This window comes from Pollicipes pollicipes, unplaced genomic scaffold, assembly GCF_011947565.3.
Source record: "Pollicipes pollicipes isolate AB1234 unplaced genomic scaffold, Ppol_2.1 Scaffold_7231;HRSCAF=8579_pilon_pilon_pilon, whole genome shotgun sequence".
Taxonomy (NCBI): Eukaryota; Metazoa; Arthropoda; class Thecostraca; order Pollicipedomorpha; family Pollicipedidae; genus Pollicipes; species Pollicipes pollicipes.
Genome location: NW_023597034.1, coordinates 41,162,475 through 41,190,415, shown reverse-complemented (window position 1 = coordinate 41,190,415; position 27,941 = coordinate 41,162,475). Strand labels below are relative to the sequence as shown.

At 59.4% G+C, this 27,941-nt stretch overlaps 2 protein-coding genes and 1 long non-coding RNA gene across 4 annotated transcripts in view; 2 read left to right on the top strand and 1 right to left on the bottom strand.

Moving 5' to 3' along the window:
• LOC119110130 (polyamine-transporting ATPase 13A2-like) overlaps positions 1-1,191 on the top strand; it is a 2,660-nt gene extending 1,469 nt beyond the window's left edge. The window contains 3 exon segments of the mRNA XM_037233869.1: positions 18-44; positions 46-441; positions 1,174-1,191. Of these exon segments, the coding sequence (XP_037089764.1) occupies positions 18-44; positions 46-441; positions 1,174-1,191 (441 nt within the window).
• A 118-nt stretch (positions 1,192-1,309) lies between these two features.
• LOC119109519 (uncharacterized) lies at positions 1,310-4,544 on the top strand. Its single transcript, XR_005095430.1, has 3 exons — positions 1,310-1,474; positions 1,808-2,006; positions 3,487-4,544. It is a non-coding gene; the product is annotated as an uncharacterized LOC119109519 (long non-coding RNA).
• A 153-nt stretch (positions 4,545-4,697) lies between these two features.
• Sf3b1 (splicing factor 3b subunit 1) lies at positions 4,698-27,842 on the bottom strand. 2 transcript variants are annotated; one of them, XM_037233158.1, is made up of 24 exons: positions 27,778-27,842; positions 24,776-24,948; positions 24,445-24,525; positions 23,974-24,100; positions 20,739-20,818; positions 20,152-20,346; positions 19,547-19,751; positions 18,931-19,114; positions 17,266-17,513; positions 16,443-16,630; positions 15,762-16,043; positions 15,311-15,456; positions 14,724-14,935; positions 14,245-14,390; positions 13,726-13,872; positions 13,319-13,444; positions 12,863-12,988; positions 12,379-12,474; positions 11,895-12,077; positions 7,946-8,134; positions 7,386-7,561; positions 6,720-6,992; positions 5,970-6,186; positions 4,698-5,518 (listed from the first exon to the last, which is right to left on the bottom strand). In XM_037233158.1, the coding sequence occupies exons 1-24, from the start codon at positions 27,800-27,802 to the stop codon at positions 5,363-5,365; spliced, it is 3,981 nt and encodes a 1,326-aa protein (XP_037089053.1). In that variant the 5' UTR covers positions 27,803-27,842; the 3' UTR covers positions 4,698-5,362. The 2 variants fall into 2 exon arrangements, with proteins under 2 accessions (XP_037089053.1, XP_037089054.1); XM_037233159.1 differs by lacking the exons at positions 24,445-24,525; positions 24,776-24,948; positions 27,778-27,842 and adding an exon at positions 21,411-21,453 and having other exon boundaries at positions 23,974-24,072.
• Between the last annotated feature and the right edge of the window lie 99 nt (positions 27,843-27,941).

The following is a 27,941-nucleotide window of genomic DNA, read 5'->3' as shown; positions in this document are numbered from 1 at the left end:
CCCCCCGCTGCCGCCAGGACCAGGGCTATACGGTCGGCATGTGCTGGAGACGGCGCCAACGACTGCGAGGCGCTCAAAATGGCGCACGTGGGCATCTCGCTGTCGGAGGCCGAGGCGTCCGTGGCGGCGCCCTTCACCTCCAAGGTGGCCAACATCACTTGCGTGCCGACCGTGGTGCGCGAGGGCCGCTGCGCGCTCACCACCAGCTTCGGCACGTTCAAGTACATGGCGCTGTACAGCATGATCCAGTTCGTGTCCGTACTGCTGCTGTACCAGCACCACAGCAACCTGGGCGACGCGCAGTTCCTCTACATCGACCTGGTCATCACCACCACGGTGGCCGTGCTGATGGGCTACACGGCGGCGGCGCCCAGTCTGCACCGGCGCCGGCCGCCCGGCAGCCTGCTCGGCGCGCCCACCGTCGTCTCCATCCTGGCGCAGGTGCGGCGCATGGCGCGGGGCCGGCGACGCGCGCGCGGGTGGCGGGGCGGCTGGGCGGTCATTCACTCGGCGCGTCTGAGGTTAGGGGGAGTGTGCTGTAGGTTATCGCGCGACAGGTTATCGCGCGACACGGGCTCAGCGTGCGCGCCTTTCACAGGCGTGTTTGAAGAGCATTTCCCCAGTGCCGTTTCTGGAAGTCCCTTCTTGTCATTTATGACCTCTGGTTGATGATTTGAAAGTAATATGCACAGCGAAGGACGCGCATCACAATCATAACGTTCTGAAAAATCGAGCGGTCGGCACAGTGATGTGCACATGTCCTCGGATATCGCCGCTTACAAAGGTGTGCTATGTACACTTTAGACCATCAGCACATACGGTGTGTTGGGATTTCAGCTGTGTGGATCATGTACTGTAGAGGCGTGTCCTGAACGCGTGCCGCACCGGCGTGCGTCCCGCGTCACGTTGTGCCGTATATGTGCCGCTGGAAGTGGCCGCCGCCAACCGTGCTATCATTGGCTCATCGCCGCATGGTGTCGGTGCGTGATTGGTCGGCCACCCGTATGCTGTACTTTGATACGCCCGCTACGATTTGGGATGTGTGTGGGTGTGGGCGTCTGCGTGTGCGTGTGCGTGTGCGTGTGCGTGTGCGTGTGCGTGTGTGGTTGGCCCACTGCATCATGCCGAATCGTGATCGGCCCGGTACCGTCGGCATGCCCCGCCTTCGAACAGCTCAGCGTCCGGGTGTGAGGTCGCGATTGGTCGGCGGCTGCAGTCTGCCGCGGCCGTGATTGGCGTCTCGTGCCGAGGCCGGCCCGTGATTGGTGCGTGTGTGTGTACCGCAGGTGGCGCTGGCCGGCGCCGCTCAGGTGTCGGCCGTGCTGCTGCTGGAGGCGCAGCCGTGGTTCGTGCCGGTGTCGCCGCCCGCCGGCGAGGTGGAGACCGTCTGCTGGGAGAACACGGCCATCTTCTTCGTCAGCTCGTACCAGTACCTCATCCTGGCCACGGCCTTCAGCAAGGGGCCTCCCTTCAGGTGCGCCCCTCGCCCTGCTCTTGTGCTCTGGTCGGCGGCGGAGTGCTCCATTGTCGGCCAAGCTGTCGTGAAGCAAACCACTGCTCGGGCTTATCATGACGCGATGTGATGTGATGTAACGCTGCAGACAGCGGTCTTGCCCTCCACGCTAAGCACGATGGGTGTGCGACGCCACGCCCTGCGAGCGCAGGTGCGCTCCCCGGCCATGCGAACACCTGCAAACGGAGGCCGACCAACGGCGGCGGCTCACGTTACTCGTGGCGCTGGGGCGTACCTGGTGCCTGGTCGCCGCCCGCCCCGTGCTGACTGCCGCGCTCTCCGCGCGCTCACCAGGCGGCCGTTCTACACGAACCGCCTGTTCCTGGCGGCGCTGCTGCTGCTCTCGGCGCTGCAGACGGTGCTGGTGCTGTGGCCCGAGCGTCACCTGGCGGCGCTGTTCGGCCTGGCGCCCAGCCACGCTGACGACCGGCGGCTGCGCTACGGCCTGCTGGCCATCACCGCCGGGCACTGCGTGCTGGCGCTGCTGCTGGAGGTGAGGGGGCTGACGCTTCGGAGTGGCCTGCTGGCAGGAGGGGACTCTCCGGTGTCGTACTGGTGTGTGGAAGAGAGGCTACACTCCGGAGTGGTCCTACTGGCAGGAGGGGACTCTCCGGTGTCGTACTGGTGTGTGGAAGAGAGGCTACACTCCGGAGTGGTCTTTTGGCCGGAGGGGACTCCCCGGCGTCGTACTGGTGTGTGTAGGAGAGGCTACACTCCGGAGTGGTCTTCTGGCCGGAGGGGACTCTCCGGTGTCGTACTGGTGTGTGGAGGAGAGGCTACACTCCGGAGTGGTCTTCTGGCCGGGGGGAACTCTCCGGTATCGTACTGGTGTGCGGAAGAGAGGCTTCACTCTGGATTACTCTTCTGGCAGGAGGGTCTCTCCGGTGTCGTACTGGTATCTGGAAGAGCGGGGGGGGGGGGGACTCCCCGGTTCGTGGTGGTGTCTGAAGGGAAGGCGACGCTCCGGTATGGTCTTCTGGCGGGAGGGGACTCTCAGGTGTCGAACTGATGTCTGGAGGAGGGGGGGGGGGGGACTCCCCGATGTCGTACTGATGTCTGGAGGGGAGGCAACTCCGGTATGGTCTCCTGGATGGAGGGGACCCTCACGTGTCGTACTGGTGTCTGGAGGGGAGGCAACTCCGGTATGGTTTTCTGGATGGAGGGGACCCTCCTGTGTCGTACCGGTGTCTGGGGGGGGAGGGACTCTCCGGCTTCGTACTGATGTCTGCAGGGCAGGGGACGGCCCGGGCTGTTCCCGGACTCCCCTCAACGCTCAGTGCGGTGCCGCTCTCTGGATATAAGGTAACTCCGGGGAGGCGCCACTCGGCGGCAAGAGCCCGCCTCATGCGTCACCGTCAACGCTTCTCGGTTGTGGTCGGTGTGTGATGCATGCGAATACAACATGACGTTCCACGGCTTGCCTTCGTGACGTTGTCACATGATGTTTGTCATGTTTTGTGGCGCAGCCGACGTAGAGGGACTGACGCACGGCACGTCGCTGACAGCGTCCTGTGCGAGTGCTGTGGCGTCTGACCGCGACAGTCCGCGGCGTTCCCTCACGGCACTGATGCACGGCGAGCGCCTGGACTTGTCACGGTGGCCGTGGGACGTCACCGTGTGATGCTGACTGTGACGCGTGGCGCCCGACTGCTGACGGCTGTGGCGTCTGACTGCTGACGGCTGTGACGTCCGACTGCTGACGGCTGTGACGTCCGACGGCTGACGGCTGTGACGTCCGACGGCTGACGGCTGTGACGTCCGACGGCTGACGGCTGTGACGTCCGACTGCTGACGACTGTGACGCTCGACGGCTGACGGCTGTGACGTCTGACTGCTGATGGCTGTGACGTCCGACGGCTGACGGCTGTGACGTCCGACTGCTGACGACTGTGACGCCCGACGGCTGACGGCTGTGACGTCCGCCTGCTGACGGCTGTGACGTCCGACCGCTGACTTGGGTTGCTGTGCCGCAGACGTACGTGGTGGGCTCCGAGTGGACCAAGCGCCTGCTGCGCCGCTGCAGCTGCAAGAAGGGCCCCAAGAACCGGTACAAGCTGGTGCTGCGCGAACTGGAGGCTGATTCAACCTGGCCGCCGCTCGGCCAGAAAGTGCTGCGCACCGCCAGCTGACGTCACACCATGACGTCACGCGGCGGCACGGTCTGCGCGCACACGTGCCTGCGCGCGGCCTGTGCGGCGCTCGCGTGAATTAGAACGTTTTTAGCTCGGTCGGCAGTACGTGTTTTGGCAGGCTACGGGGGCCCGTCGTGGATCTCACTCGCCGTGTAATGGCCTGTCGGAGGGGGACAATCGCAACGTCAGCACGTGTGGGCGTGGCCGAGCGATTGGGGCCATCACTGGCGGCGGTGTCTGCGGAACAAACGCACGAGCCACAACACAGATGCGCGTAGAGCGCCAGGATTGCCCGTGTTGTGCTCCGCCTCTCCGGTAACGTCAGTGGATGTCTGTGAGAACTGAAGCCAGTTGGTGAGGACCGTTGCTGAGGCCAGTTGGTGACCACCACAGCCAGTTGATGATGCTCACAATTCTGTGTTTTGTCTGCTGTTGCGTGTGTTTGGATGCTGTTGCTCGCAATATTTTAAATGCGTCGGTACTCTGGGCGTGTCCGGACCAGTCTGGGCCCATTCCGTTTTGTATCAGGGCCAGGGGCCATAACACATCCACCTCAGCTCGCTCTAGCATTCGCTGACAATACCATGCCAAACAGTACCGAGACACGTCGCGCCGCCCATGTCCCAGCGCGCCGTGACCGTTGGGTTACCCTGACGTCACGTGCGCGTCGGTCGAGTCACGGCCGCGCCCTCTAGGGTCGCTAGTGCCCCGACCACGGCTGCCGGTGGAGGTCGCACCGCCGTGCGCGATAACAGCCTTTAACTCTGGCCACTGGCCGGCGTGGCGTCCTTGTGAACGGCCACTGTGGAATGGGAGCGTGCCCCCGCGTCGCGCTTTAACACCAGCTCGCCAGACCGTCCATTATCGTGTTCTCTTTTAACACCCAGTTCACCAGGCAGTTCACGATCGTGTTCCGTTTTAACACGACTTCGCCTGGCCGTTCATGCTCGTGTTCCGTGCTGCCGCCAGTTCAGGTGTCGCACGATGGCAGCCAGTCATTCCTAACCGCGCGCGCTCCTCGCGCGCAAAGCCAGGTACTTTCACACCACGGGTTTGCACCTTGTGTTTTTATCGTGACACCGGCCGCCCACGAACTGCACGATACACTACGCCCAGTCGTGTGTCGGGACTGTGGCCGTGGCCACTACTGCGCCATGTAACGGAGCGCTGTCAATACATATATACTGTGGAGAGGTCCAGGCAGACCAGTGTCCTCTGACGAGGCGGCGCCGGAGACTCTGGACATCTCGTCCGGTTCGGGAGCACGCGCCTCGCGTACAGCTGCACAGGCACACACGCACACAAACACACACCGGACCAGGCTGGCACTCTGCACTCGCACCGCGGAGATAGCGGCGGCCGCGAGGGCACCGCCGATGGGACTGCATTGCTGCCGCTCGAACTGCAGACTATCGCCGCGTCCCAACCGCACTGCCCCTCAGCGAACTGCACTGTCCGCTGTGGGGGCTGCGCTGTCACCGCCAGGACTGCACGGCCACTGTTCGTACCGCACTGGTGTCGCCTGGGCTGCGCTGTCGCCGCCCGACTGCACTTACGCTGCCAGGACTGCGCTGTCGCCGCCAGGACCGCACTGCTGTCGCTCGGGCTGCGCCGTCGCCACCAGGACCGCACCACCACTGCTCGCAGTGCACTGGTGTCGCCCGGGCTACGCTATCGCCGCCCGACCGCACTTTCGCCGTCCGCGCCGCGCCGCCGCCTACAGGACGTAGTCGAGCTCGTGCCGGATGTAGTTGTTTTTGCTGGCGGTGACGCGAGGGTAGCCGGCCACCAGCGCGTCCTGTCCGCCGATGTACAGCGTGTTGTACACCTTCCAGTAGACGTCCCGCACCTTGCGCGCCGGGTGGAACAGGCCCTGCAGCACACCGGTCAGAGGTCAGCTGGCGCACTCACGTGCGTAAACCGGAGGGGGGGGAGACCGGCATGGGGCAGCTGACACGGCCCCACAGGGGGAGGGGGGGGGGGCCAACTCGGGGCTCCATTGCTTGCAGCATGAGAACACATCTCCCATAATCGCACGAAAGGTGTGGCAAAATTGCCACTGGTAAGCACGTGAGGCGTTGCCACGCGTGCCAGCTTACTAATCTGTGAAATAATACAATTATCGGGCCTCGGCGCATTCCAACATCTGATGTGTTTTTTTAGCGTGTAGCGACTTAATGTGTGATAAAATGGGGGTCAGTTCTTTGCGCTACGGTGGAGCAGTGTCCCTGCACGACGTTAGTGAATTTGCGAAAGACTTCCCCTTCCTCACGCCCTTCTCTGAGAGCTGGTGAAACCGCCCGTACGGGTCCCGTAAGACCCACCTGCATACAGTACTGGAGCATCTTCTGCGGGCCGAGCGACACGCGCATGCCCTCCACGGCGTCCATGAAGGCCTGCACCAGGTGAGGCGACGTCTCGAAGATGTTGGGCCACACGTTGTTCAGCAGGTGGGTGAGGGCGTCCTCGCAGCCGAAGCCGTATACGCCCAGCGCCATGTGCTTGATGGCCGCGCACGAGGTCTGCCGGTGCACCAGGTCCCTGTGCGGGCAGGCGGGTCAGGTCAGGCCACGGGGACAAGGTACACGATGAGGCGAACCTGGTGAGCGTCATCGGAGGCCATACGTACAACGGGCCGCGCCCACACAGCCCGTTACCTGGATGAGCCACGCCTTTGGTGGGGCGACAACACTTGGACTAGTCGAAGTATACACGCTCGGGGTGGGTGACTCCGACAGATCATGACGGATGGTGTGGGGCTCCGTACACATCCATCCCCAAACGCAGTCAGCACAGCTCCTTTCCTCACTCGTCATCCGGTGAACAGTCGACCAGCCTCTCGCGAGACATTCCAGCCCAAAGGCCGACGCCGGGTCGGCTCTGCACCAGGGCTGATGGCTCGAATCCCCATCCATTCCCTAGGTGGCCGGGCACCACTGAAAGCTCCCCTGCCCAGCCTGAGCCCACTGCGTCCTTCAATTTCGGGCCCGGAGGCCAGAACGCGCCACTGGCCACGTCACTGACCAGTCTGAGAGCGACCCCCCCCTGGCCGCCTGCCTGGCGACGCCACTGACCGGTCCATCAGCGCGTCCTCGAACAGCGGCGTGACGGCGTAGATGTAGTCCTTGCCCATCTCGCCGATGTACTCGAAGAGGAACGACAGCGACTTGAGCACGCCGTTCTGCACGTTCAGCTCGGGCACGCGATACTCGTTCATCAGGCCGGGCAGTACGGTGAACGGCGAGCACGTCTCGGCCACGATGGCGATGGCCACCGTCGTGCACACGCGGTTCTGGCGCTCCTGCACCTTCAGGTTGTTGAGCAGCGTGGCCAGCACGTCGTGCGGTCTGTAACGCGGCCACCAGGGGCAGTCAGACATCAGGCACATGGGTGGTAACCTCTCGCCAGTAGTGCGAGAGGCCGGGATGAGGTTTATCTTTTACCCAGCAGCGACATAAGGGCAATTCAGGTTTCCATACTTCGGAGGGTGGCCAAAAGGCCTGCCCACCGCTCCCTACGCTGAAGAACACAGTCGGCAGAACGGTCCAAGCAAACGACCATCACGGCAAATTTGTGCAAATTTCGCAAACATCCAACTACGCTTTTCGGTGACCATTTTCTCCCTCATACCACACCAGGTAATGAACACGCCATGGGCGCTCACAAAGCCTCTCGCCGGCTCGCTATCTCCGACCTCGCCAGCGCGCCGACACCCCTGACCGCCGCCCGGCGCGCCTCACCCGATGGCCTTGGCGATGTAGCCGAACGTATTGACGGTGGCGCGCCGAATGGCCTTCTTGTGCGCCTTCAGCAGCTCGAGCAGCTCGAAACAGATGCGCATCCACTCGCGCGCCGACACGTACTCCGGCCCGCGGTCAGCGATGCGGCCCACCAGGTCGATGCAGTTCTCCTGCACCTGAGGGCGGCGGCCGGCACCGGTCAGGCTCGTCCGGCCACGGCCCGCGGAGCGCCGACCGGCCGCAGACACGGCACGGCGGGGCGGCGCGGTGGCGGCAGGCGGTGGCTGTGTTAATGAGGCAGGCACATGCGTGGTCGGTCCGAGGGGCTTCGCAGCCTTCACACGAAGTGATCAGCCTCCATACGAAGTCGAATCACTTAGAAACCATCTGGCAAATATCAGCGGTGTGCCTAAGAGCGGTTATCAAGTGCTCCGTAAGAACCACAACTACAAAACCACAGATGGCGTGTTATAGCGCACCGCCTGCTGGTTCACCAGCGCCTGCACTTCGCAGCGTCATGCATTCCCTCCCCCCCCCCCCCCCCCCCCCCGGCACCGCACCTTCTCGTGTCTGTTCTTGAGAATAGGCGTGAGTCTGGGCAGCAGGTCCTTGATGGGTGGTGTCATCTTGGTCATGCCGATGACGTTGACGATGGCCTTCAGGGCGCCGAGGATGGAGCCGAGCACCTCCGGGTACTCCTCGCCCAGGTACTCGTACAGCACCACGCCCAGATGGCCCATCAGCTTCTCCTGTTGAACGGACGCAGCGGGGTGTCAGACCAGGCGTCGCCCGACCGGCACAGACACGTCGCTGTCGGCGTCAGGCGGCGCGGCGCTCGACCGGCACATACACGCCACTGTCGGCGCCCGACAGCGTGGCGCACGGCCAGCACCGCCCCCGGGACGGATAACTCGCCGCACCATCTGATCTGACTGAAGGGGTGACAGCATTGGGGGACACACGGCTGTAGAGCGCTGCACACAGAATGAGTAGTGCCAAGCTCGAGGGGTTCACGCGCTGCTACTTTTTGCGATACTTTGTTGCTTGACTATCAACGACCTCTGATTCTAACCCTGGCCTTAACCACTCAATCAACCACCGCTGCTTTTAGAGTCGACTTTGACCACTTACATCAGTCGGGCATGGCGCCTTGTGGCTGCTGGGCGTCAGGCCCACTATAACCTCACCACACTCTTACTGATTCTACCACCCGTAAAACAATTGATTACCGCCATCCCTAACCCGTCCACTCACTTTCATTTCACGTCTAGTTCACTTGGAACGACGTGAGAATAGCCACCGTCGCAAGCGGAAGCGCGACCTCGTGCATCACAACGCCATTGGTAGCAATGTGTCCGACCCATCTGTGTAAACGGATGTCGTCTCAACCAGACACGCACATCATCTCGTGCTTAAGCTAGCTTGCTCTGGTTGACGCTCCGTGACGTCGCGTTGGAAGATAGTGAACACCATCGGTAGGTCGAGGCTAATCGACGGAAGAGCCAGAGGACATACACAAAACGAGATTCCAAACATGTGAAGCTTCCCAGCACCGGACGACAGTTCAGAGAACAAAGGATGATACTGTGTCCCTTCACCGCGTAGGCTGACCTATGCCGCTCCCGAAGAGGTGGCAGGCTACAAAAGCCAACCTAAAGGCGCTGGTAACTGGAGCCAACGCAGCGCTCGGAACGCCTTTGGTTGTGGAGTGACGTTCGCTCGTCATGTCTTCCCTACAGCAATCCCGTACACCGCGACTTCCAAGACATTTGCACTGGGCATATCACGGTAATGGAGCTCTCCAGCCGTCCCTAAAAAGGACACCCTAAGTAAGTTTGCCGTTACGTGCTGGGCACGAGGGCGAACGGGTGCGCGGCTGGCGCTGGCGGCGGTGGCGGCGGTATTTGTGTGGCTGCATGCCCTCGTTCCCGTGTGTATGGTAGACCGACCTGGTGTAACATAAACTGTTCGTAGATTCGCTCTAATATAAGCCCGTCCGTTCGCTAGTGGCTGGGTCTGCGACTGTAAGCTACCTTTTCGAAAAGCAACGGACACTTTGATTTGTTCCAAAGCGGCGTGATCATCTGCTACGTGCATAACATGAGACAAGTGGTGTTATACATTCACTCTTCCAAACAACTTAAGTCGCAAATGGTCGCTTCAACCGTAAACGACAATTTTCTTTAGAACTGATGTACGAAGGTAAAGCGTTCAGGAACAAAAAGAAAAAGAAAAAAGGAACCGTTGACGAACAAACACAAATTATGAAACCGAAGATTGCAGTTTTATGCCCACGGGATCAGAAATGGCATGTCCAATCGGCGTGCCCGTCTAAAGCCCAACGCAATAATTGCAAAATTGGTTTAACCACTAAGCGGCAAGTCCCAGGCAAACGACAGCCCAATATCCCGGAGCTGGAAAACATGCCTGAGGCATATACAACGGCCGCAATTTCACGGCGGCAGCAGACGGCAGCAGCGGCCGCCGCTGTACAGTCGAGCGTCTCCGGAGGCCAGAGCCAGACACGGATTCCCCAGCCGGCTCCCGGACTGCAGACGGCAGACAGACAGCGACCGTGTCCGGCCGCCGCCCGAGCCCCGCCCGGCCAGTGCAGTCGCCGCCGCCCGGCCATGCGGCCACTGCGCAATGTCCTGTTAGCCGCGCTGGCCATCGCCCTCACCGCGGCCGACGACGAACGCTCCGGCACCGCCACACACCCGCTCGCCCTGGTGACTAGCACCTACGACTTCCCCGAGAAGCGCGTGTACCGCGAGTGGGCCGGCCTGGCAGCGTGCGCCTGCCAGCAACGCTGCCTCGCTGACCCCCGCTGCCTGGCGATGCGCGCGAGCAGCGTCGCGTGCCAGCTGGCGGACCGGCACGGCGCGGTGCCCGTGATCGCGAGCTCGGTCGGCGTGCTGATGCGGGCCGGCGTGGCCCGCGCCGACGACGGCTGCACCGGCAGCCAGCAGTGCCACCGCGGTCAGCCAGGCCTGCTCTGCACGCTGATAAATGAGCAGACGGCCGTCTGCGCGTGCCCGAGCGGCCGGCTCGCCGACGGCGCCTGCCGCGTTCGCGACTGCGCGCAGCTGGGGCTGGCCGGGGAGCCGACGGGCCTGGCGCGCGTACAGCCGGCCGCCGCCGGCCCGGTGCTGGCCGTCTTCTGCGACCAGACCACGAACGGCGGCGGCTGGACGCTGCTGCAGCACCGCCACGCCGGCGACCCGAGCCGCGTCTTCGCGGCCAACTGGACCGCCTACCGGGTCGGCTTCGGCTGGCTCGACGGCGACTTCTGGCTCGGCCTGGAGCCGCTGGCCGCCATGCTCGCCGACAACCTCTTCCAAATGCTGGTGGAGCTAAAGCGGGAGGCCGGCGGCCAAGTGGAAAGGGCGCTTTACACAGGCCTGGTGCTGGCCGGCGCCGACGGCAACTTCTCAATCAAGAACGCCAACTACCGGTACGAAGGTTCGGCCGGCAACGCGCTGGCTTTCGACCAGCCGTTCCAAATAGCGGCCAACGACTGCCGGAGCGGCTGGTGGACCGCCGAGCCGTGTGACGCCAACACCAACCCAAACGGCGCCCGCATCTTGTGGCAGGGCCGCGAGTTCCACACGTCGCGGATCAAGGTGCGACCGGCCTACTACCCGATGGTGAAGGACCCTATCCCACAGAGCGCCAACGTGCTGAGCGCGATGACCAGCGTCTCCACCACCGGGCGTAAAGAAGCTGCAGCCGCCGAAGTTCTAGCGGCCAAATAGTCCGCGGGGCCGTCAGCGGCGCCAGCTGGCCCTGCCGGCCGGAGGAGATGAGCGCCGCCGCTGGCGCGTGCCGGCCGCGCACCGTTCCGGTCGCGGTGGCGTCTCTCCGAGGACGCGAGCTCGCCCGTCGGGGCACACCACGCCGTCACCACGTAAGAACGCGGACCGGGAACCCGTGCCAGCCCGCCTGCGACCACTAATCCACGTAAATGTTATGCAGCCGCCACGAAATTTCACGCCGGTGGACGGGACGATCACGCCACGAGGCGGGTTCCAGACCGCTGCATGAAAGCCCGAGTGCGTCGAGCACATATTATGTGTTAACATCGGGTTGCTGTTTGGCTTGTGTCGAATAAAGTGAAGTACAAATGCTCATTTCTTTCTACCATGGAACGTGGGATGGAACGGAACGTGCAACGTGGAAGTGCCCACTGTACAAGCAAATAATAATGTGACCAAGACCCGATGTGAAGGAGAACAGTGACGCATTTAGAAGTGCAAAAGCGCGCGTTGTTCGGGTAGTACACCCACTAGGCGAACAACGCGCGGAACAACACAGCTAAGGGCGCATAACTACTGACGTAACAAAAGCGTGCTCAACAAGCGCCAAACCGCGTCATAACTAGACCGAATGAGCAGGCCGTCCAACTAATTCCCACATCTTTTGTCCTGGAGGACCGCCGCATACTATGACCAAGCCAGACCCAACCCCAGCGGGTGGGCACCAGTCCCGCGAGGCGCCGGGCGTCCTCACCTCCTGGCAGGTCTTCATGACGAAGGCGATCTTGGAGATGAGGTCGGCCGCCTGCTGGCGCACCTTGGCCGACTTGTTGTTGAGTCGCCAGAGGATGGTGCCGCAGATCTGCGGCAGGTACGGCTTCACCCGCTTCCCCAGCGCGTTCACGATCGTGCCGAACCCGTTCAGCATCACCGTGTCCTGGCGGCGGAGGGGGCGCGGTTGAAACGGCGCCGCCACCGAGTGTCCGAGGCACACAGGGCCCGAGCGGCCGCTCCGGGGCCGCGCCGAGGGATGTCGTGGCGTGGTGGAGCGCCACGACAGGGGCCGGACAGCTGCAAGCTACTGGATAGCGCAACGACAAACAATCACAGCGCCACCACACGGTTCGTAACCTGTGCCTTGTTAAGCTCATTACACCTGATCGGCAGAGAGATGGCAGGCCCACGCGTTCAGTCACGACACCCGGCTCGACTCGCGCCCCGGCCCGCAGCGCACTGACCTCTGTGGTCTGCTCCTGGAAGGCGTACAGGATGCCGTCGATGAGCTGCTCCTCCAGCCGGGAGTCGATGTCAGCGGCGCCAAGGTTACCCATCACCTGCAGGTCGACAGAGGGAGAGAGGCGGGCGCGTCAGACACAGCACGGGCCCCAGCGGCTGGCATGCCCTGCTCCGGTCAGGTCGCGCCCGGTGCCGACCACCGGCGGCGGCCCGCACGACACCCGGCCACGCGGCGATGTGGCGCCCTGCCGCCCGGACCGCTGCCGGGCGCCGGCCGGGGACTGTACTCGGCGACGGCCGCGCGACGCGCCGGTGCCGGCAAAAGCCGAAGCCACTGCTCGAGAGGAGGCTCGCACCGCGCCGAGAGCGCAGCCGACTGAGCACAACCCAGGCAACAGGTGTGAGCAGAGGCAGTCGACGCTCCTGACCGCCCTCCCCCCCCCCCCCCCCCCTGCCACAGGTCCGCAGCCACTGCCGACGACTCACCTTCTCAATGCTCTCCATCACCATCTTGCGGTACTGTTCGTTCTCGTCCTTGAGGTCGTCCACGATGCGGTTGATGATCTCCGAGGCGCCCACCTTGTTGGCGATCTCGACCGTCGTGTCCACCAGCTGCGGGCAGCGCGGCCGGTCTCAGCGCGCCACTCTAACCAAGCGCAACCATTTTCGCTGCACTGACATCGGCCGTCACGCACACTCACACCACCATACCAGCAGCACACGCAATCCTACAGCAAACGCAAATGCTGGCGAACAGCAACACAAACACAATCCAGCAATGCATCAGGCGCCCTCCTGCGCAGTGTTTTGACGTTCCGCCGTGTCCATGACGTGCGGCCGGTAAAGAGCGCCCAGCCGCGCGTGCCGCCGCGTCATGACCCGCCTGAGCGCCAGCTGAGCGCGCGCGCACGCGCTCCGGCCGCGCCTGCCGACCCAACACACCTGTCGGTAATTGCGCCGATCCAGCGCCATACGGTGGTTCCAGAAGTGCTTGAAGAAGTGCGGCAGGATCTCGTCCTTGATGTACTGGGGCTCGACACCGTCAGTGGCGCAGCACTGCTTCACCACCTGCGCGGAGAGACAGCCGGCGGTCACACGAGGCGGCGTACAGCACCGGCGCGGCGGAGTGCGGCAGCCGGGGCCACACCTGCATAACCAGCGACAGCCGGCCTCGCCACGTCTGGCAATGCTTCACGGTCGGCAAAGCACACCATATAAAGCAGCCAGTACGACTACGGTGGCCTGTCGTGGGTACAAAAGACAGTGTTGGCCGCTCATACTACATACTAAGAAACGTCTTTGAGCCCGACATGGCGCGTTCACTCTCCACGAAAGAGGTGCGGCCTCACCTTGAGGACGATCTTCTTCATCTCCTCGTCGGGCGACTGGAACTCGCGGATGAGGATGAGCATCACCTCGCGGGTGTAGTAGTTGGCGTACTCGGCGTCCATCAGCGGGATCAGGTAGCCGATGGCCTTCAGGAAGGCGGCCAGGCCCTGCCGGCGCGACACCAGGCGGGCGGTCAGCGCCGGCCGCACGCGCGCTCAAACGGATGGCGATACAGACCAGGCACCATGGATACCGTCACCAGACAACCGGCCATGGCCGGACCCATCCAACCGCTCTGTGCGAAGTTACACTCAATAGTCTGTATACGTTCCGAAGCAATTCAGGTCATTTAAATCATCAAATCCACACCTTTCGCAGCAATTCAGAACAGCATAGCGTGCAGTTCGGTCCCACAGAACTGACTTTAACTTGCGGTCAACACTCTGTTTTTGGTCGTTTCGCCGTTTTCAGACCTGGCTTCAACGTTAATTAATCATTACGGAGCCGCGTCCGGTCGAGCCCGCGTCCCGCTCACCGACCTTTCCGCGGTGGGTACGGATACCCTTCCAGAGCGGCTTCAGCACGGTATCGAACGACTCGATGCCGTACGGCGTGGAGGCCTCGGAGAGCGCGGCCAGGGCCAGGGCCGTGATGGTGCGCACCTTCTGCTGCTCGTCCACCAGACCTGGCGGCGGGGTCGCACGCGCCCGTCAGATCAGAGCCCCAGCCGGGCGGGCGACGGCGCGCACTTAACGTAGCATCGTCGTGCGCCGGTCATGCGCCCAGCCAGGCGGACTGCGATGTTTCAATTCTGGGCACATCTTAACCTGCAGTTCCAGCGTCAACATGCTATCATCTGCATTTTCAAGGGAGCGTCACTTTGAACTTGGCCTCAAAAGATCCCACAATCCCTCTAGATACTCGGCGCCCCCCTCTTTGGATCCGTCCACCACCCAGTCTCTCTCCTTCGCTCCGAATCCGAGGGCGGCGGCAGCAGCTGGCGGCCGCGCCCACTGACCATGCTCGATGATCTCCACCAGGCTGCGCAGGTGGGGCAGGATGGCGCAGCCCATGAGGATGGCCACCTGCTGGATGATCTTGATGCCCGTGTGGCGCGCCTGCCACGACTTCTTGCTGCGGCACACGGCCTTCAGGAAGGGCAGCAGCGACGGGATGCCGAGCGCCGACGCCACCACGGCGAAGGCGCGCGCCGTCGTGTTCCGCACGTACCTGCGAGGCGGGCAAACGCACGACAGTGACGGAGCGGCTGGCGAGGCGGCGATCCAGACCACACCGCGCTCCGCGGTGGTCGGCACCGGTCCGCTCGTCACGCCCGAGATTAAGCCTACCGTGTGGCGGGTTGTTACCTATGGGGAGCTGGCGCGGCCCGCTCATCTCAATCACGGAACCAGCAGCAATCTTCATGATCGAACAGTGCAAGTTGAACCACCCGCGAAAGCCCAGCAAACGAGCACACACCGCAGGCACGACGAGCGGGAGGTTTAATGGCGCGCCTGGCATGAGCACGGGCCACGTGACTGACGTCAGTCAGTCGCCCCAGTCAGGACGCCACCGTGGCGGCGGCGGCCGCGGACGAACACTCACTCGTCGATGTTGTCGATGTCGGGCCTCATGGTGGAGATCATGGTGGCCAGGCCGGCCGCCTTGGCCAGGTTGGAGATGATCTCGCGGCCCTCCACGCGGGCGTAGTAGTCCTCGTCGATCAGCAGCGGTTCAATCACCACCAGGATCTGGCACGGACGGGCCGAGGTCAGTCGAGTGAGCTGGCTGAGACTGCGCGAAATCGCACGCCGCGGCCCCTCTGCGCCCAATGGGAAGTTGAAACAACGGGACGGCGGCGCCGGATTTAGACGCCCTATACAACAGCGAGAGCCACCACAGCCAGAAGTCAAGCCTTGAAGTTCAAACCAAGTGACGATGAGCGCGGGTCGTGACCACAAACTCCATGCATTTCGGCTTCCGCCCATCACCCCTTCCCAGAACGCCACATACATGCACAGCCCTCTGCGCGCCCGCCGCGCCGGAGCGCACTGACCTTGTGCACGTACGGCCGCACCAAGTCGTCCAGCTTGTAGAGCACGCGGTCGATGACCTTGACGAGCAGGTGGCGCTCCTGGTCCTCGAGCGTCGGCGACATGAGCAGCGGCAGGATCTGGTTGAAGAGCGGTCCGGCGCCGAGCTCGCGCGCCTTGTCCGTGATCTGGCGCAGCGCCGCCTTGCGCATGGGCGGCGTGCCGTTTTTGATCTTGAGCAGCAGCTTCATGATCTTGCGCTCCTTCTGCTCGTCGGGGCTGAGCGACTCCTCGTCCACCTCCACCTGCGGGTGGACGGGCGGGCGGCGGCTCAGACGGGGCCGCGCTAGCCGCGAGGCGTCCCCCATCCCGCGGCCCAGCGCGACACGGGCCACACATACATAACAGGCGAGGTACTTCAGCACAAGCTTCGACATGGGCCTGGAGCAGGACGGCCATAGCTGATAATCTACCATAAAATTGAACAGTAACTGTTGTTCATGCTTCATCCCATAGCAGGCCGCCTTATTAGCAACTGGTAGCACCACCAACATGCATCACGGAGCTGGCTACATTGACGCCAGATAACTGATGGGCAACACTGCAAGACAGCAACACAGAACAGTACAATTCTGCGTGCGCCACCACGGCCAAGTGGAGCACCCGGACGTGAGTTCCCCCGCCGTCGCCACCGGCAGTCTCACCAGCAGCTTGTCGAAGTACTGCGCATCCTCCGGCTTGAGGAAGGGCAGGTTGCCCTTGGGCTGGGTGTCCTGGAAGGCGGGCGTCTGGCCCTCCTTCTGCATGAAGAAGCCGACGGGCGTGGCGTTGCCGGTGAGCGGGGTGGGCGTGGCCGTCAGGCGGCGCGCCGGCGTCCGGATCGGGACGTAGCCTGGCGGCGGGCGGGCGCGGCCGTCAGTGGCACCGAGACGGCCGCCGTGCGGACCAGCGGCCAGACGGACAGTCGGCCCCCAATCACAGCACAGACTATACCGCACTAGGCTATTGGCCCAACGTCGTAGACGCTAGAACGCCGAAAGAAATAATATATAATTACATAAATGGAGTTCCTACACTGGCAGCAATCGGCCTTAAAGACAACAAGCAAACATTGGTAGTATTGTCAATACTCAATGACAACACTGAGTTTTGACAAATTAACCAGCTTCCTTGATAAATTCGTTTAACCAGCACCTCTCGTATACTGACGGGCGAATCTTGGTGGAATCTCTTCTAGCTCACAATGCCCATCCACCCACCCACCCCCCCCAAAAAACCGGCACCATACCTTTCTTCCTTACATCAACAGAACTCTGAAGGCAGGTGACCGCGTACTATACCAATCATCGACGACTTGTGCATCAGCCCCACCAGCACACCGAGATCTTAGCACCACATCCGCCCGCCCCCACGACGTCCACGCGATGTCCGCGGCGGCGGCTGCACCGCCGCCGGGCCCAGCAGCCAGCCCCAGCTCTGGCTCTAGCCCTGGAGCCGGAGCCAGAGTCGGGTCGCGTCTGGTCTCACCTGCCGGCGGCTGCAGCACCTTGTAGCCCGGCGGGAACATGGTCTCCAGCTCGTCGTCGGAGAGCGGCCGGTTACGCTCGTCGATCTCGCGCTCCCAGCGGTACGCCTGCATCTGCTCGGGCGTCATGGCCGCCAGGTGGCCGGGCGTCGGCGTGGCCATGCCCATGGCCTTGGCGCCGGTGGGCGTGGTGCCGCCCGGCGTCAGCATGCCGGGCGTCATCGAGGGCGTCATCCCGCTGGGCGTCATGCTGCCGGCGGCGGGAGAGGCCGGTCAGGCGGGCGGCGGCGCAAGGGCGACGGCGGCATGCCGCGCACGCTATCAGTGGTGCCAGAATGGCGATGACAGTTGACGATCCATTTGTTGGTTCAGGTTTTTTTTTGGTACCTCATTTTGCGTAACTCAGTGTTCCTCCAGTGAAGCAGTATGTAAAATAGATGCCTTGTAATATCTAAATATAGTACCGTTCAGTGTGGCAAAATTCGACAATTTGGGTGGAAAACACCCGATATTTTGCCATAGCAGCCCATCCCTGACTCGGCTGTTCAGTCTGGCGCTTCCCCCTTTGCCCAGGAATGGCCAATCAGCATAGAGCCACAGCTGTTGACCCTAGCGTCCAGCGCCTGGGGCTTGACAAAATAGCACGGTAGGTCGGATGGCACGGTTTGCGATCAAAAGGCAGCCGACGAAATATATGTGCGGAGGACGCCGGGAGTTCATAATTCTAGTAGCACGAGTTTATAATTACATCACGCACACCCAACTGCATGTATTTCGGAAGGCTGATGCTGTCTAACAGCTTTTGACATTTTGCGCATCAGTTCATGCTTCGTGCTGTTGCCATTTACCCTCAAAGTAGGTAATTATGAAATGCAAGCATCGACATTGTGTGAAAGAACTTGCACTAGGCGTGAAAAACGACATAAAAACATTCGACGTCGAGATCAAAACAATGATGAGCCTTCCTGATCATGATGATTTGGGCTTTGGGGCGCGCCGACTACAGCGGTAATGTGGCACCTAGGATGAGCTTTGCTGGTAAATACTGAGGCGCTCAGACAATAACCAACTTCAAAGAAAATGGGGGCCTACAAGTGGTAATTCAGTCTGTGGTGATGACGGTGAGCAGGGGTTTTGGGCGCGGCGACTGCTATGGCCACGTTGCGCGTAATTCAGTCTGAAACAACGCTATCGCAAGTCTGGGATACGCCTGCATTCAGAATATGTCCATTGCCGAATAAAGTGAGCCATTATAGGGGGAGGTGGACAATGTCGTGCTACAGAGACGCCGACGTCATGCATGTGATCATGTAGAGGACACCACAACCGCGACGCAAGGCAGCCGTCGCGCTCAGCACTGGCACGAGTGTGGACGGCAAGGGCGTGCCAGTCCACGATGATGCGCTCAGACGTACCGAGTCTGCCGCTCGCACCACGCCACGTGATCACGTGTTAACCGTGTGCGGGCGAATCGTTCCACTGCACGCTGGCGTCTACATAACGCGCGCAACAACCCGTTCTCTGGCGGGACAGCTGTTACAGCTGTCCCGCCAGAGAACGACAGTAGGCAGCGAGCGCCACCGTCCGAAGCCCCCATATCGCCGCCTCTGGTATGATAGGTACACGGGTCCCCGGCCGGGCCGCGTCGGCGCGGCCGGCCGACTGACCTGGGCGTCAGGCCGCCGGGCGTCATGCTCGGCGTCATGCTTGGCGTCTGGTTGGCCGGCGTCTCGTCCCAGCGCGAGCGCCGCTTGGAGGCCGACGGCGTGGGCGTCTCCTGGATCAGGTCGACGCCGCCGGTGCGGTCCGTGCGCGGCGTCTCGGCCCAGCCGCTGTTCTGACCGGGCGTCTCTGCGGCGGCCAGCGCGCGGCTGATGTCAGGCAGCACGCTACACAGTGAGGTGAGGGGACGGAGGGTGTGCAGCAGAGGAGGCTGCGCACTGCGGTGGGGAACGTCCAGCAGGGGAACTATGCACAGAGCTGTGGGGCTGTCAAGTAAATCGCGCTACACGTTGTCATGCGTGGTTGCCCAGGGAGAAACGTTAGGTAAGTGGGGACAGGGGATCTACACACTTGGCCACGGGCAACCAGACGAAGGCTCAGCTCGAACAACGCAGAAAAGCAGCCCACAGACTATGATTAGACTGAAAAACTGGCCCGCTCACAACGAATCCGTCCCTCTGTAGTATCGCTCTCCGACCGCGCCCAGCCAGCGTCCGCGGAAGGCCGGCGCCTCCACCCGGGGCGGGGCGGCCGGACGGGGCGCGCGCGCGCGCCACTCACCGCCGCGGTCGGTCTTGGGCGTCTCGTCCCAGCGGTTGCGGCGCGCCGACGGCGTGGCCTTGTCGCCGTGGCCGGGCGTCTCGCGGCCGGGGGTGGCGTGGCCGGGCGTGGCGTCCCACATCTGGCGGGCCGACGGCGTGGCGCCGGGCGTCTCGCCGCCCGACGGCCGGCCCGGCGTCTCCGCCCACTGTCCGATCACCGGCGTCTGCCGGACACGCGGAGCGGGGCGTCACGACCGGGACGCGCGGAGGTGCGCGCCAGCGCCACGGCAGCCAGCACGTGCTGAGCGGGCTGGCGCCGGGGCGACGTCAGCAGACCGCGCAACACAGCCGGCGACGTATGACCGGCGACGACAGTGAGAGGTGTGTTTGACACTGTGGCACGGTTACGGAGACACGCAACAACAGGCAGGCCAGCAGGCAGGAGACTGATAAACCAGTGTTAACGACGCAGCCAGAGCGATCCCCTTGTTCTCGTAGTCATTCGCATTTGAACCAATGCACGTCGCAAAACGGCGCAGAGCCTACACGAAGCAACACTAGCGTGCCCTCTTATGACACCGTCAGCCCGCGCGTTCCGCGCCACCGCCGGCGGCATCTCCTCACCGCGGCCGCCTCCTCAGTGGCCGTCTTCTTCTGCTTGGGCGCGTCGTCGGAGGTGACGTCCCAGCGGCCACGCTTGCGCGGCGTGGGCCGCTGGCCGCCGACGACGGCCGGCGCCGCCGGCGCCGCCGCCGCCTCGCCGTTAGCCGCACGCTGCAGGGTACCGTCCTTGGCCTTGTCCTGCAGCCGCTTGCGCATCTGCGGCGACCGCGTGAGCGAATGTTAGCCGGACCACAGCGAACGGCGGACGGCGGAACAGAGCAAGCGCTAGGCGCAGCAGCACAAATACCGAACAAATGACAACGGGCTGTGCGAGGTCAGCAGCTGAACACGCAGCAAAGAAACGGCGCGGAACTCAACAATGGAACGCGACTGGCCAAGCTATATCTGTTCCCACAAACATCTAACAACACATAACGTACTGCCACTTGTCAACATGCTTCCAAACTGCACATGAATGACCGACCCAGCATGTCGTGGGCAGAGCCGTCCACATCAGCGACCGCACCTCATCGTCACCGCCTGGCTGCGGCCTCAGGGGACTCCCCCGAGCCGCGGCGGAGCATGACGCTCCCGGGCAGCCGACTCACCTCGGCCTCCTCCCCGCGCAGCTGCTGCTCGCGCATGATCTGCTGGTAGCCTCGGGCGCCGACATCGGGCGTTTTCCCACCTAGAACACGAGTCACACGGGCGCGCCGGTCAGCGCCGCGCCGTGGCCGCACGCGGGAGGATTTCAGCCAATTGAGATCTGCCCCACAGCCTGACCACCAATACCCGATCAGCAGAAACTGGAATTACGGGATCACGGATAGATGTCGCCCGCGGCGCGACTTACTCGGGGTCGAGTCGGAGAAGTCTTAACGATGCCGCTGGATGAGGTTTCAATTTTCACTCACCAATCCCGGCCAGGGGGTGCTGTCAGCTGCAACCGGCTGGATGCCCTGGGCCAGGCAAACTAGCCGGCCGCGCAGGGAAGCGAGTCGCTTTATATTCACCAATCAGAGAAGCATCACCATTAGGATGACTGGAGGGGCGTCAGCACTTATCACCCACTGCCCGGCCCAGGGCACCACCACAGCGTCAACAAAACCAAACGTCTTGTTTCAACGACCGGGGCGAATTTGCCGCGAACGTGGCGTTGAGGAGGCAATACTAAAAGCCGTTTTCGGGGTGGGGGAGGGGGGGGGGAGCGACCGAGCGGCCGCCCCCCGTTCGTTACGATCACGTGGTGGCCAGGCTAGCCGAGCAGACTAAGTACGTACGTGTTCAGGACTCAGAGACCGCATCTGTGCTTGGTGTCACTGCCTGGAAATAGTCTATGATCATTAGTGGTTTCTGTTCAGTATCCCCCGCACAGTCGGATAGTCAAAACGGCTCTGCTTTCTCTCTGACGACCTCTCTCTCTCTCTCTTTTCTTTTCTCTCTCGCGTTACGCGTATCCATCTCCACGTTTGAGTTACTGTACTGCCGACAGGGACGCGCAGCCGGGCATCGCGTGGCGGAGCTTTCGTTGGTCCGAGATCCTGGCCCATTTGCGGTGCTGGCCGCCGGTCACTTTCAATAGGAAATTGGATCACACGGCCATCACTGGACCAAGGAACAGTGGGGGAGGTTTCGGTGAAAAGGGGTTTTAGGGAATGCAATGAAATGGCGACATCCATCAAACCCGCGGGATCAAAGGATGTGAGAGGCCAAAGGCAATGCCCAGACATGACAATGTGCATATAATAACTGATGGCGCATCAAAAATTGGTGAAGCACATTAGTGCAGGCTACATGTGCCACTCTGTTTTACTTCGGAGCAGCGTTGTCGGCCTTCACCGTCATTCGTCTCAGCCACTTCAAGATCTGATCCAGACCACTGTCAAACCGTAAAGCAAAACTATCTACCCAGACAGCAGTTGGTCTCTGTCCCCAACGCTACCAAATGCATTGATATGTCGTGAACATGTGTCAAAACAGGGCGACAAATCTACGGTGATCTAAAGTCGCTCATGTTCTTATACGCACAAGCTTCATTACTTCAAGATGCTGATGATCGTGCTGGCGCTTTGGGGCAGCCGGCCGCAGTAAGTACACCACTTATGGAACCGCCGACCGAGTTTTATACCACTAATGAGTCTGTTGCCTTACTGATGCGGTACGCAAAGAACACTTTAATCCTGCCTTGCGTGAGTGAGTTAGGATGCGCTGAAGCAACTAATACCGCATCACCAAGAGGTGGGCGATGTCTTCGCGCAATCCAAGAGTAACCGAGTCAGGGCCAGGATTCAAGGAGCCCGATCACAAATTACATCCAGGAAGAACAAGGATCAGCCCCCACAATTTCACGTCCCCACAAACCAGTAGCGTGTTTCAACAGCACAACGTCCCCACCCTCCCCCGAGCGCTGGGTCGGCACGGCGCGCTCGGCGCTCCTCGTCTCGCTCCTCGGTGGGGGTTCGGACTGCCGGCTGCGCGTCCCAGGTCGGCGCGTCGGCCGGAGGGGCGCGGCGCCGAGGCACGGCACGCTACACGAGACCACCTGACCCAGAGGCCCGCGCTCGTCCTCGGGTGCTGTCGTCGGACGCTGGCCGTCGGGTGCCGCCTCTCAGACGAAGACGCGCGCCGAAAATTGAGAGCCGTTAGTTCAGGTGGAGAGAGCCGGCCGCCCACCCTCCCGGCCCGCACCTGCCCGGTCGGCGGGCGGGCCGGCCGGCGCGACGCCCACCTCCGGAGGCCGCGCCCCTCCCGGTGTCGCCCCACTAACGCAGCCCCAGCTGGGGTCTCGTGACGTCATCACGGCAGCCGAGCGCCAACAGCACCAGGTGTCGGGCTCGCCGTCCCAGCCAGGCGATGCCGCGATCCGTGGTCTCAGGTTCACTTATAATCAACACAAATGGGTACCCCCTGATTACAACTGCTACAATTGCTTTGAATCATGAAGGTCGCTTCCTAATGGCATGCACTTAATGTAGTGGCTGAGAATTAGCCATCTCGTGCACTATGGTGATGTTTTGCAGTGTTTTGCACATAACACAGTTGGTAATATACCACTATTGGCTCTAAACATCCCAACGCAGTGGTATTACATTGAACACCTGCTGGGTTCGTGGAACTCAGTTGTGTTAACACCACTCATAACAACTAAGCCATGTCTTTTTCAATAAGTGTCCTATAACTGGGCAATTAAGTACCAGAAGAAGCACCACTAATGTCTCCAATGGGATATAGAGTGCATCACAACTGGTGATAATATACATATGATGGCATCTCATCATGATCATGGCATAAACACTGCCCTCATCTTTTGGTGATTTTCAGTTTGACTGCTACCAGAGCCAGCAACTTAAAACAGAATGAGTGGCATATTTGCCCTGGTGGGAAACTGGAAAGAGTAACATATGCTCACCATGGATCAACCTGTGCAAATAAGAGTGAGAGCAAAGTTGCCCTTCAAGAACTACAGGTTGCTGGGTTTTCCTTCCAGTTACACCCCTATCACCACCATGTAGCCTTCTCACCCTCTTTCCCTCCACGAATCCCAGGTCCAACAATGGTGGGGCGCCCCACGAGCGCAGCCTCCGGAGATGGTCACGCGCCCGACCCGGCCCGTCCCGTCCCTCCTCGCCCACCCCTGCCCGCTCCCCACACATCGCCACCACAGTCACAGGGCACAGGCGCCGGTCTGGCGCGCAGTCAAACAGCCAGCCGGCGGCACACGCGCGCAGGGGGGGGCGTCACACGGCGCCAGCGACACACACACGAACACGGGGGCACCGCCGCCGGTGAGGCCGGCCCGAGGGGAGGCGGAGCGGCGCGCCCGGGCCGCCGCCGGCCACTGACCGTCAGCGAACGGGTCGAGCCGGTCCGGCGAGATGACCAGCTGACGCCGGCGCGCGCGGTACTCGTCCTCACGGTCGGCGATGGTCGGCCGCCGCCGGTCGGCGAACGGGTCATAGTCCTGCTCCGCCTGCCGGGCAGCCAGCGAGGACGAGGGTCAGAGGGGTGGCGTCGCGGGCACGGACCATGTGAGCAGGGCCGCGGTCGGCCGAGTACGATGGAAACTGTGGCCTCGCATGAGATGGTTAATAATGACTCACTAGGGGGCCAAGCAATTATGGGAGTACTGCAGTGACTGATGTGCAAACACCTGAGGAGCATCTGTTAGACCCAGAGGCTACATGCCATATAGGTAATGATTTAAGCTTTGTGACCTCAGGACCCTTAATAATCATGGGAAAATATTCATTCTACTTGGAAGTTGGCAGCTCATGCTACTAAACCAGTGCACAGATAACATACAGTAACTATCACCTGAGGAATGTCATTGAGGAGTGCAGCTGGAGCGTTGAAACTCCGCTTGTTCTGTCCATATGCTGGCTCCTCATCATCTGCCTGAAAAATGAGCATGGATGCACAAATATGATCACATAGCTCAAATGTGGCTACCACAGTCACTAGTGATTACATACACACACATATACCTTCCACACCATTTTGACCCAATGCTAAGACCAAGCATTTTCAACATATCTGCTACCAGTTGCCACTCATAAAAGGGCTCAATATTTATCAAAAATGATATGAATTGCAAAAACCACAGTGAATTACATCTTAAAGACTCGACAACAATGCACATACTTACATCATCCACCTCATTAGGAGCAATGGAGGTCACATATCCCTCAAACTTCCCACTGCCTCCATAGATTTCCTGGTCAAAGTATCCTGAATTCCCCAGCACAACTCTGTCCTTCTCAGCGACCTCCTGCAGACCTTTCTTCTTGTTCTGCAGCTCCCGGATTTGTGCTTCAATATCTGCAGCAATAGATATCATGAGAACACAATGGTAGACAAACAAATGCTCATTCACATGTGAATTGGAAAGATTGTAACAAACATACAGTAGATAACATGAAAGGCATAAGATACAAACTCATGATAGCAGAATGGGTGAAAACATCTGATGGCTTCTTGACAATGCATAACTTTTTTCTCAAATCCCTTATAGTACTCCATATAGCCTGAATGAACTAAATTCATACACATGGCATAAATGGAAAGAATCCCCCTGTGCATAATACATCTAACTAAACTGATGACTTACAATGGTTCCCAGTCCATGCCAACATGCTATCATGGTTCAAATATTGCAGTTATCACATGAGAGCAAAATTTACATCCCTGGTGCATTCTGATCCCACAGTGCCAACCACATCATCCACAGTGATATGCATTGCTCGGCTCATGAGGTGTATGGACTTGATAAATGCATAAATACCAAATGAAGGGTGATATGCATAGAGATGATGCAACTAATAACTTCACCAGTCCACAAATTTGAGCCTTGTTACAGTGTAAAAGAAAATCAATCCCTCTAGCACTTTTCTAACTAAGCTTTTTAGCCCTGCCTACCCTAATCCCAACATACACAAACCCTTCTACAGTGGGCAGTTGGTACCTAGACCTACGTTATCCCTGAAATGGTTGCACTGAGAAAATTCAGCTTAACATAATCAATTTAAATAATGAGCTTTTATCACCAATAAATTGATAATGCCTGGAAAAAATATATGATATAAAGACTTCCAAACACCTCACATCTGAACAAATTGTCATTGCCAATCCTCAATTTTTTTCCTGTTGTTTGTGAGCCAATTCTGTTAGTCATGTCTCCTACGATGGCTAGAATTAGGGGAGAATGACATTGCAACTAATTATTCATGCCACCACTTTCATCTAAAATGAATGATGCTGACAGGTGATCGAACACCACTTTGGTGTAGGGATATAATGAAAAAGTTTAGGTGTCCATCATTACAGCTCAGTTCAAGATCCTGCAAAGGGTGTAGGTGTACTTTCCTACCTAACGTTAGAAAAAATCATTGCACACCATTCGTCGTGTTCAAGGCGGCACATATCGTAAATCATCTCAAAACAGGTAGAATCATGCTCCTACCTTCGAATTTCAATAACTACGATGGCGAGCTCCCGAGCGCCGCGCGCACCGCACCGCCTGGACTCCCCAGCGCCGTTTCTGCGTTGCCGTTGTGTAAATACAATATTTCTGCTTACCAAGAACTCTACAAAATGTACGGGACCAAGGTAAACCATTCGTCGTGTTTAAGGCAGAACATATCGTAAACAATTTCAAAACAGATAGAATCATGCTCCTACCCTCGAATTTTAATAAATATGATAGCGAGCTCCCGAGCGCCGCACGCCCCGCACCGCACTGCCTCGACTTCCAAGCGCCGTTTCTACGTTGTTGCGAAAGCACAATATTTCTGCTTATCAAGAACCATAAAACATGTACGGGACCAAGGAAACAATAATAAAGCAACCAAAATCGTTTCTTATCGAGTTTAGGTACATTTATGAAACACGCAGGCCAGAATAGTCCAGAACATATCCTAACCTAACCTAACCTAACCTAACCTAACCTAACTTAACCTAACCTAACCTAACCTAACCTAACCTAACCTAACCTAACCTAACCTAACCTAACCTAACCTAACCTAACCTAACCTAACCTAACCTAACCTCCCCACCCTATATCCCCTTCAACCCAGCATCTCATTGGCATCCGTGTTCCATGCCATATATAGGTGTCATATAGTGAGCTTTTATTTAGCTGCCATGTTCTCATTTTGCTTTACATTCCCCACCCAATCCCCCTGCAACCCATGGTCCCGTTGGCGTCGAGGATCAAATTTCATGGATTCTTGCTACCTTGTCGGGGATACATTTTTATGGTTCGCAGTAAATATGGTTTATAGTTATAGTATGGTTTATATAGTATAGTTTATAGTTATAGTTATGGTTTATAGTATGGTTCACAGTTAATATGGTTTATATGGTAAATATGGTTATGGTAAATATGGTTTGTTTAGTAAATATTTTTATGGTTCGCAGTTAGGTTATGGTTGTCCTGCCTTAAACATGATGAATGGTTTACTTTGGTCCCGTACATTTTGTACAGTTCTTGGTACGCAGAAATATTGTATTTACGCAACGGCAACGCGGAAACGGCGCTGGGGAGTCCAGGCGGTGCGGTGCGCGCGGCGCTCGGGGGGCCCGCCATCGAAGTTATTGAAATTCGAAGGTAGGAGCATGATTCTACCTGTTTTGAGATTCTTTACGATGTCATGCCTTAAACATGACGAATGGTGTACAATGATTTTTTCTAATGTTAGGTAGGAAAGTACACCCTGACCCTGCAAAGTGCAACAAGGTCTTACACTTCAAACATTTTTTTGTCCCTATTTGTGAAATTGCAACCCTTTATGGAACTCACTACATCCTCTTCAGAAATCCACACAGCAAATATAAGCTTTTCATTTTGACTGCCTCATAAAAGAATGTCATCAGCATTCGCCACATCACCAAGCCTCTAGCAAAAATAAGCATACATTTTCGATTCCAACGTTGCTGCACATATCTCAAAAATACGAAAATTTAAGAAAATGCCCAGCTTTTGACCAAAACGTATTCATTCTAGACGAACACGGCGCACAACATCCCATGTTGCCCTTCCCTCGGGTGGAAAAGCGGTACAATCACAAGAAGACGGGCAAAACAAATACTGCAGAACATGAATAATGAAGGTTGCACCGAACGATGCCTAAAATTGACATGCTCCATTACCGTCATGCGTTTGGCGAGACGCCATCTTGCACCCTCCTCCTGCTTTCCGCTATGCGCATCGATTGCGAACTTTTTGTTCTGTTGACCTCCGCAGGAGAGGGAATCCTTTACGCTTTCTCCTGCTGCTGCTCAATATTTACTTGTTTTGAGGAAAAAATAAATTT

What these genes read in the sequence shown, in the direction of transcription:
- Sf3b1 (XM_037233158.1), bottom strand. Translation starts at nt 27,802, where the DNA reads ATGGCGTCTCGCCAAACGCATGACG. An exon ending in TCCGTACCCACCGCGGAAAG is followed by an intron (nt 13,873 to 14,244) that starts GTCGGTGAGCGG and finishes TCGCGCCGGCAG; the next exon opens with GGCCTGGCCGCCTTCCTGAA. An exon ending in TGCTCCAGTACTGTATGCAG is followed by an intron (nt 5,519 to 5,969) that starts GTGGGTCTTACG and finishes GGTGTGCTGCAG; the next exon opens with GGCCTGTTCCACCCGGCGCG.